The following is a 14,836-nucleotide window of genomic DNA, read 5'->3' on the forward strand; positions in this document are numbered from 1 at the left end:
CGAAGAAAAATTAGTGGTGAAAATCAATGGCGGTGTTGGCTTGATTTTTTATGTATCGGTGTTTATTGTTTAACGGTGGTGCTGTTAAGTGTTGATAGCTGTCGTTTAAGAAAGTTCCGGTATTTCGCTTATCGGTGGAGTGTGGTAGAAGACGATAATAGCATATAGCAATAAAAGGGTAGAATCACTATTCATCTTTTTATTCATGTCTATTCATCAGTGCCGCCGCTTTAACAACGTTGTCGAAGATAGGCGAAGGCAGAAGCAGCGACGGCGGCGCTGTTCGTTATTTCTCTGCCCAACGCTGCCATCTTCGCCTCCGCTTCCGACAATATTGTCGAAAGTGGGTGGAGATAAAGGCGGCGGCGGCACTATCGAAGGCAGAGGTGGGCGGAGATAAGCAGAGGCAGCGGCAAGCGGCGACCTGGTGAAGAGATTGCAAGAGGAAGAACAGTGATTCTACCTTTATTATATTATTTTTAAAAAGTTATCCTATTTTTTAAAGTTTTGTAAAAATATTACATTTATTGATATTAAGACTCAAAAGTTGTCATTATATGCTATTATCCCAAAATATTTCGTACCTTCACACCTCGAAGATGAAATATAAATACGTGAAAAGCAATGTTAGACCTCATTCATTATATATTCGCATGATGCAAAGAAAATCATGATAGCTTATCCTGAGGAAAGAGAAGGCCACGTAGGCCTTTCCCATATATATAATAGATCATTTATATTTTATATACTATTTCTAATATTTTTTATATTATAAAAATAACAATAATTAATAATCATTTATATTTTATATATTATTTTTAATATTTTTTATCAAATTTAGAAGTCAATTTTCCTAATTTTCCCGATCCTCATGGGGATCCACCTTGAATAGGGTTGGGTTGGGGATGCTTTCCCCCACTGGCGGGGACAGGGAGAGCACTCCTTGCCCTACGGGGATCCCTACTAATATATATGTATATATATGCATACGTTTATACATGTATATATGTTAATATTTCTAAAAATATGGTTGAATATGTTTAAATCTTTTCCAATAGGATTGCAATTTTTAATTTTTTTAATTTTTATTTTTTAAAATAAAATAGAAAGCAAAAACATAATGGTTGACATTATAAAGAATCACAAGGAGTGGGGATCCTCGTGGAGATAGGGATGGGGATAACTTTGTCCCTGTTAGCGCCTTAGCATAGATGGGAACGGGGATGGGGATGGGGATGGGGATATTTTGCCGGGACAAGGATGGGGAGAGGCTCCTCGTCCCTGCTCCACCCCGTTGCCACTCCTAATCAAACTAATGAAACTGATCAACCCGACTTCTAGTATTTCTAGTTGGCTTTGGTTCAAAATTTCCCAACCCGAGTGGGTTGGATCAGTTTCGCTTTGGCCATTTGTAAACTGACCAAAATGGAACAACCTAACCATAAATATATATTAATATTTTATACTTTAAATATATTGTTCAATACGAGAAAGTGGGAAAATTCTAATTTTTCTTAGGATAAAAATATTTTATATCATAAATTTATTTTTCTAAAAATGCCATTGTAATTTTTTTAATTTAAACTTAATTTTTAAATTTAAAATTTTAAGCTTAAATCTTTCAAATGAATCAATCAAACTGAAAATTGACCCAAATTGATATAACCCGAGTTACCAACTCCTCAACGTGACTAGGTCGATTTGGTTAGACAAACAACCTACAACTAAACTGAACCAACCCGTGAATAATAGTTTAATCTTCAATAATTATTAAATATTTATAGCATAAATACATAATAAATTAAATTTAAAAAGCTAAATAGAAGTAGTTTAAATTTCAATAATTATTGAAATTTTTCTATTAAATAAAAAACAAAAATAGATTTTTACATAATTAATGAAAATATAATTATCACAAAAAAACAATAAATAATTATTGAAATACAATAAATATTAATTTTAGTATAAATAGATATATAATAAATATAGATTTAGTTTTTAAAATTATTATTAATAAACATTAATTTTTTAAAGTTATTCTGTAGAATTATTAATTGGTATAAATGAAATTAGTTACTTAAAATATTATTTATTTATTAAATAATATCATTATTTAAATTTTAAATTATTAATTATTTGTTTAATTTAATAATCCATAAAATTATAGTACTATAAATACATAATTTCGTTATTTTAACTATTTGAAATCTAGCTATGTTAAATATTTCATTATTTAAAGTATTTAGTTATTTAACTAAATATTTATAATCTTAATCTATTTATTATAATTTAAAGTTATTCAATAACTATTTAAAATATTTATTAATTGATTTTAAAAAATCAATTTTAATATTTTGTTATTTAAGTTATTTAGTTTTTTAAATATTTAAAGAATATTTCATTTTTAATGTTAAATTTTTATTATTTGAATAACATTCAGATTGAATAATCCATAAAAACATAATTTATATTGTTTGTACATAATCTCGTGATGAATTTTGTAAAAATATATAATTATTAATAATATGAATATTATTAAATTGATATAATTATTTTTTGTCCTTTTAATAAATATTTTAAGGTTATTATATAATTTTGTTAGAATATTTAAATAATTCTTAGATTTTTAAATTTAAACTTTCTTTAGATAGGTGTAGATAAAAAGTGGGGGAGAAGATAAATAAGAATTAGAAATAATTTAGGGGAGAAACTCTCTACAGAGATAACTTAGGAGAAAGTTGGGAATAGTAGGGAGGTTGTTTAGGAGAAATTTTAGGATGTTAGATTATTTAGGTTATTGGAACGTGAGAGAGAGAGTGAGAGAGAGATTTTAGGAAGTTTTTTTTTTTTTTTTTTGGTGGGGGGGGGGGGGGAAGTAAATTTCTAACTGGTAGTTTCAAAAATGACATGGACTAAAGAAAATAAAAATTTCAAAAACGGAGAAAATTTCTAGGCTTCCTTCTTTTAATATATACTAGTAAGGACCTGTGAGATGCACGAAATTTGTTAAGTTAAATATAAACAATAGAAATATGCAAGAATATACAATTGTTTTATATAATAATTAATAATCATATATTTTATATACTACTTTTAATAATTTTCTTTACAATATAAAAATAACAATAATTAATTTTAGATAAGGTTGTTTATCAAACTTATGGATGGCAATTTTCCCCATTTCCTCGGTCCTCATGGGGATCCACCCAAATGGGACGAGGTGGAGATGATTTTCCTCCTATGGGGGTAGAGATGGGAAAATTTTCATCTCCATTGGTGGGACAAAGAGAGCACTCCCTGCCATTGTAATTTTTAAAATTTAAACTTAAAATTTAAATTTAATTGTTTAAATTTAAATCTTTTGAACTAACTGAACAAACTAAAAATTGACCCAAACTGGTATAACTTGAGTGACCAACTCCCCAACTTGACTAGGTTGATTCGGTTGGCCAAACAACCTATACCTGAACCAAACCAACCCATGAACAATAGTTTAATCTCCAATAATTATTAATAAGTTATGGCAAAAGTACACAATAAATTAAATTCAAAAGCTAAATAATAGTAGTTTAAACTCCAATAATTATTGAAAATGTATTTATCATAAAAAACAATAAATATTTACTTTTGTTATATATATATATATTAATTTTTTAAAATTATTATTAATAAACATTAATTTTTTTGAAAGTTATTTTCTAGAATTATTAATTGGTAAAAATGAAATTAGTTATTTACAATATTACTTATTTATTTAAATAGTATCATTATTTAAATTTTAAAATATTAATTACTTGTTGAATTTAATAATCCATAAAGTTATAGTACTATTAGTACATAATTTTGTTATTTTAATTATTTAAAATCTAATTATGTTAAATATTTCATTTTTTCAAATATTTAGTTATTTAACTAAATATTTAAAATCTTAATCTATTAATTATAATTGAAAGATTCAATAAATATTTAAAATATATCATTAATTGATTTAAAATATTAATTTTAATATTTTGTTATTTAAGATATTTAGTTATTGAAATATTTAAATAATATTTCATTATTAATGTTAGATTTTTATTATTTGAATAACATTTAGATTGAATAATCCAGAAAATCATAATTTATATTATTTGTACATAATTTCATGATGTATTTTTAATAAATATTTTAAAATTATTATACAATTTTATTAGAATATTTAAATAATTCTCAAAATTTTTAATTCAAATTTTCTTTAGATAGATGTAGATAAAAAGTAGGGGAGAAGATAAATAAGTATTAGAGATAATTTAGGAGGGAAACTCTCTATTAAATTAAAGATAAGTTAGGAGAAAGCTAGGGAGAGTGGGGGAGGTTGTTTAAGAGAAATTTTAGGATATTAAATTTTTTAAGTAATTTTAGGAAGATTTTTTGGGGAAAGTAGAGTTTCTAAATTGGTAGTTTAAAAAATGACATGGATTAAAAAAATAAAATATTCAAAAATAGGAGAAAATTTCTAGACTTCCTTTTTTTTAATGTGTGTGTGTGTGTGTGTGTGTGATTTGTTGAGAGGGAGATGAGGAGAGGGAGGACATGAATGAGGTGACAAGATGATCGAATTTTGAGGAAATAGAGAGTGAATGAATGAAAAGCTAGGATTAAGGTAACAATCCTTGTTTGGGGGAAGAGATAGAGATGCCTATAATCAAGGGGATTAAATCTGCTTTAAAAGAGGAAACTTCTGTAGTGTTGAGAGAAATAAAAAATGGTTTTGGGAGTGATAATTATTGGGCAAAAAAAGGGGAGATCACCATGTTAAGTGACAACTCCTGGTGATTCTAGGGGGAATTTTACACCCCCTCTAGAATTGCTCCCTTAGGGTAATGGAACACAAAGAGGCCATCTAAGGTGACATAATATTAATTTAGTGTATATACATAGATGGGCAATGGCCAATGTGACCTCAGCATCTAAACCATCCATGATTGTGCCTCACTAACACAAGTATATTATCATAATGCTCTCAAACAATCAAATTACCATATGTTTTGAAACTAGGTAAATTGGGTTAGAGGCCTTAGCAAGGTTTTGCTTTTAGGATGGCACTGGTTAGTTTTTACATGATCAAGATACTCTCCAAACACAACCTCCTTGAATACGTCTACACTCTGCACTTTGTTTGTATTGGGACCTGAGAACTGGTTTATTCATGAGCCGGGCTCAGCCTTAACTTTTGCCAAAAATTGAATGAGCCCGGCCCAAAACCTGAGATCTAAGTAGAGTAAAATGTTCATGGGCCGAGTCCCACAACCCGGCCTATGAACAAATCTACTTGGAAATTGGGAACAAGAATAAAGGCGAGTAGAAGGGACAAAGCAATCAAGCCCCATTGTGATTATTATGAGAGTCCAGATCTCCTACCCACAAGAATTTTGCCCACGTAATATCGCAATTACACATGAAGAACATTTCATCTTCCTATATGTATCATGTATAGGGGGATGTTCTGAGTGCACGGAGTAATGTGTTATGGCCTTGTGGGTAGGTTATCCGGAGTCTTGTTCTTTGGACCAAATCCAATGTTCAAACCCGTCCCAACAAGGTCCAGAGTCTAGGTTCGGGCCGTTCTTCAAAGGTCGGGTCACCCGTTTATTAATCTGGTCCAATATGCAGCCTCCGAGTCCGGGCCGGCTATATAATAGAAGATGGAATGAAGAAAAGAAAAAGTTCTGGAGGCTTCTTCCGCGCGCGAAACGAAGACCTAAAATGAACCGACGGACAAATACAATCGAATGGATTAAAAGACTTCATAACCCTTACAAAAATACTCTAAAACTAATTCCATATCCAGGGGTAGTTTCGCCAACTAAAATGGAAAAATATCCCAAAAAGAGCACAAACTTCCCTCTTCCGCCTCCCTCCAGTCGCCATTAGACGATTCTTTCGGAAGATAGCTTGCTATTCTGAATTAACCAGGAATGTTCGTTTCGAGGATTTTTTCTCGGATTTCGAGAAACGTTTCGATTCACGCCCGAGGCGTCCTCGTCTCTTCTCGCCACGACCAGTTACCGGTTTTGCCCAATAGTTTTCATTCTCTCCGTGAATCAATTGACAAGGTAAAGTTCAAAAAAAGTTCTCCTTTTTTATTTCATTTCTTTAGGTTTTATGAACTTTTGCGTTTAATGTGGCTCTAGGGCTTTCGGAGCTCTCTCTAGACTAGTTGCCTCAAATTCATTGCTTTTATTGTTAATTAATCAATTTGTTTTTTTTTTTCTTTTTAACTCGGGAATCAGGGAATGATATCTGATTGGGAAGTGGAATCCATTGTTTATTTCTGTTTGTGTTTAGGACGGTGGGGTGTAGTAGGGTTTGAGGTCTGCGGGCGATTGGGTTCTGGCTGCAAGTGTCATTGCTCTGAACTGGTGTATTTATGGAGTGCATATTTATTCAAGTTTGATTGTTTAACAGAAAATTTTGTTCCTTGTTCAAGAAAAAATAAAAGCATTTTTGCGATTGGATTTTTCTGGAAGTTAGAGAATCTGGGTGGTTTAGGGATAAAGGTTAATGGTTTGGAGTCTTCATACGGCAAGGTTTTTTCAATCTATTATTGTAGTTACATATAAATATTTATGTAAAGTCATCCAAATAATACCTCACCAGCACTCTATTGCATCTCCATAAGTAGCCAACTTGATGTTTTCCTTAGTGTTTGACATTAATGAGATTTTCTATATGTAGTCGGGATCCTTGGTCCAATCAAGAAATGGTCTAGCACCTAGGTTATCTAGATGAATAAGAAAATTGGAAGTGTTTCACATATTGAGCATGCATTATAGAGTGTTGTGACACGTTATATTTGAAAGTACAATGCTAATGTTGTAGGCCTTGTCTGTCACAGAGCGACGAATAGAGGACGTTATTGGGCGTTAGGTTGTGATGTTCTGGCCTTTTTCTTTTTCTTTTTTTTTTGTTTTTTAATTTTGTGGCGTTTGTAAGTTGTAACTGGTACTTCCTTGACCCTGGAATTTGGCCCTTTGGTTATATGTTGTACTCTTATTAATCAATATTGTAAATGTCATATATAATCCATCATCGTAATATACATGCCTTATTTGTATCAGCTGGGGTTCATTAGATTTTTGTTGGGTGCATTAGTTTTTTTTTTCGTTTTGAGTTTGCTGGTTATGGATTGTTGCTTTTTGACTCAGCTGGGGTTCATTTTCTGTTGGGCCTTTTCTCCATTTGGCAAGCATGCTTGTATTTTCTTTCTTTAATGCTAATATAGTCTTATACTTTTACCTTTTCCAAAAGCAAAATCATAATTGTATCATAAATCATAGAGAAAGTTTAATTGTATTGAATTGAACCAAATCGTGAATTGAATTGTAAATCATCAGTTTATTTCCGTTTTTTTTGAAATTTATAAAAAAAAAAATGAAAAGTTATGCCAACAACTAAAAGGATAGATTGAACTTATATTCTTAATCAATATCCATTATATATAAGGCATGTAAGTACTTGCATTAGCTTCAGGTCCAGACAACCATGAGAGATATTTAGTCCATTTCTCTTTCTCTCTCTCTCCCCACCTCCCTACTATACTCATCTTTCCTTGCATGTGCAAGTGCACTGCCACTAAACTAGTATACTTAATACCATGGAGCTTACTAGTTGTATGCTAGAAGCATAAGATGATATAATCAAAATTGACTTGAAAATCGATTAATCTACATATAATGACTCTTTAACATACATATGATGGAAAATAATTTTTGTGAATTTCCTAAATATGCTTTAAATGGACCAAATAAATCTTATTCTAATAACGATTTTGAAACAAGAACACCTTAAAATATTAAAAAGAAACAAAGTGACAACATGGAGAATAGGGTCCTATTATGAATTGATTCAAATTGCATGAATCATATAAATCATAAAATTCATTATTACAATGCAAAATTCAAATAATAATCATAAACCTTTTTCTGTAAGGGATTCAATTGTAAAATTGAAATCATAGCCTGTGAGACTCATGATTCAATTGTAAGATTCAAATCAACAGCGCACTTCCTATTTTCAGCTTAAGGTTGTAAATGAGGTGACAAATGTAAGTGCCGATGTCTAGAGGTGCCACTGTCCAAACGTCTGACTTGGCAAGATAAGAAAAGACATTTACCCAAGGGAATTTTTGAAATTGGAAATTTACTTGAAAATATTTCTACATACGCTGAATTCTGTAATCATATGACCATAGGTTATTGTGTATCTAAATCTAAAAGATTATTTTTGTTACCTAGTGAAATTCTATAAGAAAAGATGGATTTCCATCATGCATATTAGATATTCATCTATGTCAAATAAGCAATGAAAAGTAAGACAACCATATGTAGAAGTGTCCCCCCAAGAGCCTGTGGAGTATTGGATTCTGATGTGTGGCTGACCTGGCACTTCATCCATTTAGGAGAACCCCTATATATCATAACACTGAAGGTTTTCAGAAATTCCTCTAAAAGAGTGAGGGGAAGAGGAATAGGTGGTAAGGGTAAGAACTGAGCAGTCTAGATATGGGTTAGTGATGCTTGGAAGCTGGGAGTTTGTGCAGTGTTGATGTTTCTGATTTGGGATTTTGGTTGTTGCCAAAGAGGTGGGGCCTTAGAGGATGTGGTATTTTTTATTCCTGTGGGGTCCTTTGTTTGGATAGCGTTTCCTTTCTTTCTATTATCATCTGTGTTTCTTTTTAATAAAGTTAGTGGAAAGGCATGTGCCATGAACGTTGACAGTAATGATAAAAAGGTAAAAAGATGGAAAGACATTTAAATTTTGAAATGTTTTTTTTATCATACTTCTTAAGTACCTTAACTGATTAACTCATAGATTAGATTTAAAGATTGGAATATTTGGGCAATCATTGTTTGCAATCATTGGCATTGTATGATGCCATTAATATATTCTGATTTAACTTTTATGGCCTGGACGTGAAGCCAAGTGAAGTATCAGCACTATATATAAAGATTTCATCTTTATGATAAAAAATCCCTATAATTGGTAAAACTACTAACAAATCTTTTCTCACTAACTGAACCCAGATTCTCTTTAGTCTTCCAAGTAGTTATTTTAGACTCTTTTAATTTGGATGGGTGACTTCATCTTATAAGGTGCACATGTTGCATCCTTAAAATTTCAACATAAAAGACTATTCAGTTTATGGAGTATACTGCTACAAGTATACAGTATGCGCTAAATTACTGACTCCAATTGTTCCTTCAAGATGGGATGCCTTCATGCTGCCAACTTGTTGTGATTCCTGCTATAGATTTTTGAAAAAAGAATATTTCTTGTATTGACTAAAGAAGGTATTTGTTCTATGGCAGTGTTTCCCAAGTCAGGCTACTTGGCTTCCTTCAGCCCTTAATACGTCACTGACTCAGCAATTTGGTATCTCTTCCTCTTCTTCTCCTCAACCAAATGAAAATGAGACTAACCAGTCTGGAGATGAACATGCACATGACACCCCTGTAAATGCTGAGGCCACAAAGACAAGTGAAGATACTAAAGCACCAGAGAAAATGGAAGGAACAGGTTCTAGTTCAGAACATAAATCTCCTGCCTCTGAATCTGTCAAGAGGAGGAGGAGAGTAACTAAACGTACTGCATTTTCTGATTCAGATGATGAAAAGGAACCCTCTTTTGATGATTTGGTAAAACTTGTTGCCGAGAAGGAAGAACAGTTGAAGGCGAAGCACAAGGAGATTGAAAAAATGCAAGATAAAGTTCTCCGTACTTATGCAGAAATGGAAAATGTAATGGATAGAACAAAACGTGAAGCAGAGAACTCTAAAAAATTTGCTATACAGGTTGGTGGCTTCTTTTCACCTCTACATGGCTAATGATCTTTCAAATGGCACTATGGATTTCTATATCAGAATATTTGGCTGTCTATGTGGTATATTTAAGCTCTGATGGTGGTCTTTATATGAAATGTACTGCAGAGCTTTGCAAAGAGCCTTTTAGATGTTGCAGACAATCTTGGAAGGGCTTCCTCAGTTGTCAAAGATAGCTTCTCAAAGATTGATGCATCCAAAGACACCGTTGGAGCTGTACCACTTCTAAAAACACTTCTGGAAGGTGTTGAGATGACTGATAAGCAGCTTGTAGAGGTAAGATATTTACTCTGTCAAAATCCATTTCTGCATTTCTTTCCCCCTTTCTCTTTTGAGCCCTTTATGCCCTTATCATCTCAAGTAAGTGTGATCCAATTTTGAGTTTGCAAGCTTTGTATGGTGTACTACTAGTTTGGTGGAATCTTACCTAGAAGACCTAGGAGTAGGAAGGTTGTCTGGAAGAGGCTTCCCTGATGTTAGAGGAGAGGATAGAGAGAATTAGAATAAGTATGAAGTGAAAGTAGGAACAAGTTGGGGATGACAGATCACTTCAGATGGGAGGGAGAGGAGTTGAAGTAACAGGGCTAGAGGAAGATGGTGTGACTGTTGGAATTGGAATAAAGAAGAAAGATTAGGGAGAGGGTAAAAGAGGATTTGCGCAGTCTTACTGTTGCTGTCTTCTCTCTTTCTGTGATCTGAGATCTGATTGAGTTGTTGTGTTTGGAGGTTTGCTCTCCTCCTCCTTTAATAGCCTTGAAGAGATAAACTCCTAATCCCATTAGGAGTTTCCTAATTCAAATCCTTATTTGAATCTGAACTCTCTTTAAGAGATAAGGATAAGCCCTTATCTTATCTGTAGATTAGATCAGCCCCCCTAATATTATTAGGAGTTTCCAAATCCAAATCTCTATTTGGATCTGGACTCTCTAAGTGGATAAGGATAATCCCTTGTCTTATCTGTTGATCCAAATCCTAGATCCGCCTCTCTTTAATTAATCCAATTAAACCAAATTGAATTGGGCTTTAGGCCCATTAAGTCCATGTGCTCACTAACCTTCCAAACCGCTCCCCAGTTGGGCTTCCTTGTATGGTGTGGGACCGAAACATTGATCTACACATCAGCCACATTGGTTCAGCTTAGCCTCTGTTACAAGGCCTGGCCGAATTCACTGTAATGGACAGTGAACCCTTGAGCCCATCTCCATGGGCTCTTAATGGGCCCAACACTTACACTAAGTGGTCCCTGGGCCAAGCCACCTTATAAAAACCTAGGGACTGTGGGCAGATGTAAGATTAGCCCATAAAATTTTACCCTCAATGGTCTTACACTTAACCTCTTAGCCCATAATGATTAAACGCTGCTCGATAAGAGATGGCTTCTCCCTCGGCTGCAAGGAACAATGGTACACTCTCTACTCACATGGATCTCGAGAATTAAAACATTTTGCAAATATTTTGAAACCATATATATATGTATATCTCTATACAAATATATTTTGCAAAACAAATTTCAACAATTGAAACCAACTGCCGGCAGTTTAGGTTTCCATCAGAGATAGTGCATTCCCGATCATTACCTTTGTTCGACAAATGGGTTGATCCTGTCACTATGATCACTCACTCAGATGAATTCTCGGACTGTCCCAACATACCCAAGTTGACCCCCTCTAAGGATCTCACTGATTAGCATATCAAAGACACCTCAATCCGACACCTAGTGCAGTATCATAATCGAGTCTAGGGGTCATGTGTAACATTTTAGTTTTGCCCATCAATCTCTAAGGTCCAGGGGAATACTGGAATTCTGGTCCGATTCAGGGTTTCAAGAAAGCCCACACTGCATGTACCTCAGGTCTCACCCTAGCAGCTGAGACAAACCACCTCAACCAACTTGGTGGTACATCAGTGTCAGCCTTGGCAGGATAAATCTCCCCAGATCTATCCAACAGCTGTGAAGATTCTAAACTAACACGAGTCTCATATGTGTCCAGTTTAAGGGTATTACACAGAAATACACCACAATAACATGAATCAAATATATACTTTATTCATTTACATTAAATGTCATAAGGTATATCATTCTAATTGGATCTAAGGGCATACATTGTCTAACATCCTCACTTGTTCATAAATCATTTTGCAGCATTTGAACTATTGCTTTCTCCTTGGTCAGTTGTGCTTGTAACAACCTGACTCCTCACTTTACCTACCTGACATGATACATGGAATATGTATTAAATCCCCAAACTTGTGCTTTTTTTTGGTTTTTGTTTTCATTGCTAGAGTTTGATGGATCTGGATTTTGTTCTACTTAATAGGACACAAATTAAACATAAATTATTAACTGATGCATTACACTTTTATAATGCTCAAGCAAGAATGCCTCTTAGACCTTATAAAACGTAGATTTCCTATACATCATTATGCTTTTGCATTTAGTTATTATGTTGCAAGCTGATTTATTTGCTTTGTTTTATCCTTAATATTTCCCTTTTGGATCTGCATTTATTTGCATTTGGCTAAGTCCTTGTATTCCAAGATTTTGGGGTCAGATGGATGATGGATCTGTCTCCTGGGCATATACCTGCACTAGAATCCATGCAACATCTTGGGCTATGAATTTATGTTATCTATCATGATAGAACTCAACCATGAGTGGACAGGATGGGGTGATTTCTCAAGGATGCTTTTCTAGAGCCGTGTTTATTTTCTTAAATTTTTGTTTTTTTAATTATTAGCACAACCAAAGAGGATTATGCATAATGAATGAGAGGAAAAGATAAGAGTAGTACCTGACATCTAGAAGATTCCAGATGAGAGAACCACATTGATTGCCACTGACAAATAAAAAATCACCGAAGTAGATAGAAGATCATAGTGAACAAGTGTGGGTTGCCTGTTTACCAAAAAAACTATGGGTTGCCTGACTCTCTGTACAGCTGTTGTCTTCTTACCCTCTTGCTGAACCATCAGCCAGTGATTGCTGATCTAGACATCTGTTTCAATGAGCTGCTTAACCTGGATGCAAAAGAATTGGCTTGTCTGTATTCTGTAATGCCTTAGTGCCTAAGGGCCATCTGAATATGATAGCATTCAGCCTACTACGACATGTGATCATCCTGCACCAATAATAGTGAACCTATGCCTGAGGAAAAACCAAGTGTTAAACCTTGTTGCTGAGAGAGTATCTCAGCTTTTAATGAGCCCCCCTCGTAAATCTGACAAGACGAACATTACCACATTTGCTTAACTAAACACCCTATCTGCTCTTTGATGGTTTCTCATTGCCAGTTCTCCAGTCAGCAACCAAGTTTAATGTAACTCCCTCTTGATACGAGTTTCTTGGATGCAATTTCTTAAAATTTCAGTGCTCTGTGGCCACTGGATTTTTTTTTCTAAATTTATTCTCTCTGTTTGCTAATATTGCATTGCTTTTCAAGTGTTACATGCTCCCAAAAAGTTTGTTTTTCCTATTCTAAAACTAAATTTATTCTAAACTCAGTAAGCCTTATCCTCTTTGTTAACTATTGATAATATATCTGTTCCAAAACTGGTTATAAATTGTTCTAATCTTCATCTTTGCTAATTGTATCTGTTTACAAACAATGTCCTCTCTACTTGTGTCTGGAGTTTGAACGATTTTCGTAGGGTCACCTGAAAATAATGTGCTCGTCATAGTTTATAAGTTTTTGATAAATATTTCTTTCTTTCAGGTGTTTAGAAAGTTTGGAGTGGAGAAATTTGATTCAATGAATGAGCAGTTTGATCCACATAGGCATAATGCAGTCTTCCAAATACCTGATAGTTCTAAGCCTCCTGGCACTGTGGCTGCAGTTCTGAAGGTACTTGGATGTTATTACGAGTATTCATTCAAAACGTAATATGGAGCTTCCTTTTTAGTTTATCTATGTAGCAAAGGAGTGGGGGTTAACTGTGCTGATAGACATTATGACATAAGCATGACTAAATGACTTGGTTGCATTATGCAGAAATAAGACTTACATTTGAAATTACATTCACATTTGCCTTGGAAAAATGACGAGTAAAATGTAGTGGCAAATTTATAACGAAATTGTGCCTTTGTGTTTATCTTGCAGCCTGGATACATGCTCTATGATCGGGTAATTCGGCCAGCCGAGGTTGGTGTTACTCAGTCTTTGGACAGTGGAGCTGGTGAAAATGCTGAAGCCTGAAAGTTGAAACGTGGTCAATTTACTCCCCCCCAGTCATCCAGTTCTCATTGCCATATACATGTTTGGGCGAGAGCCCTGTGTAATTCCATGAGTAAGAGAAGGAATTATAGTGATCTGAACTAGATTGGTTGTAGGGACTGTTTCCAGTGCATGTCTCAGACAAATTTTCCCTACACTCCATTTGTTTACTCACATATGGTGCGAGAGAGGGTCCGAAGAAGGTTTTGAATCTTGAAATCAATTTTAATCCAAATTTAATTTGCCATGGTGGCATCAAGTTGAATGAATATCTATTGCATTGTATCGTGGCTCAAACCTGAAACCTTGACACAGTAATAACCAGGAGTCCATACTCGTAAAAAAGTAAGGGTAAATTGCATTGACCCGCCCCTGAACTTTTATGTTGTGACAAATACCCCTTCGGTCGTGAAGTAAGATAATGAAAATCATTAAATTATCAAAATACCCTATTAAACTTTTTGAATTTTCTTATTCTTGCCATTCTCTTTTAAAATCCAACTGACCTAAAAATATCTTTAATCATTATCGAATTATCGCCGAAAAGCTTTGCCTGTGAAATTCATTAACTATTGAATCTTTGATCCTAGACATTGATTATCATGAGAATTATTTAGCATTGGGTTTCCTTCAGGTTTTCTGTGTTGACTTTGCAAAACCAAAGAGTATTACAAGGATCAGGTCAGGTAGATCTCTTCAGGTGGATCACCATTCACCAATTGCATCTTCCGTGTTGGCATGGTTGCGCCACGGCGATGATAAATC

General features: G+C 33.9%; 1 protein-coding gene across 2 annotated transcripts; it reads left to right on the forward strand.

Annotated features, from left to right (window-relative positions):
• The first annotated feature begins 5,705 nt into the window (after positions 1–5,705).
• On the forward strand, positions 5,706–14,340 carry LOC148878376 (grpE protein homolog 2, mitochondrial-like). 2 transcript variants are annotated; one of them, XM_088953818.1, is made up of 6 exons: positions 5,706–6,095; positions 9,351–9,558; positions 9,646–9,833; positions 9,969–10,136; positions 13,574–13,702; positions 13,958–14,340. In XM_088953818.1, exons 1-6 carry the CDS (start codon positions 5,958–5,960, stop codon positions 14,051–14,053), a joined length of 927 nt encoding a protein of 308 aa, XP_088809944.1. In that variant the 5' UTR covers positions 5,706–5,957; the 3' UTR covers positions 14,054–14,340. The 2 variants fall into 2 exon arrangements, with proteins under 2 accessions (XP_088809944.1, XP_088809940.1); XM_088953814.1 differs by having other exon boundaries at positions 5,774–6,095; positions 9,351–9,833.
• Positions 14,341–14,836: the final 496 nt, after the last annotated feature.

This window comes from Nelumbo lutea, chromosome 1 (assembly GCF_056320005.1).
Source record: "Nelumbo lutea isolate HS-2025 chromosome 1, American lotus-T2T, whole genome shotgun sequence".
Lineage (NCBI taxonomy): Eukaryota > Viridiplantae > Streptophyta > Magnoliopsida > Proteales > Nelumbonaceae > Nelumbo > Nelumbo lutea.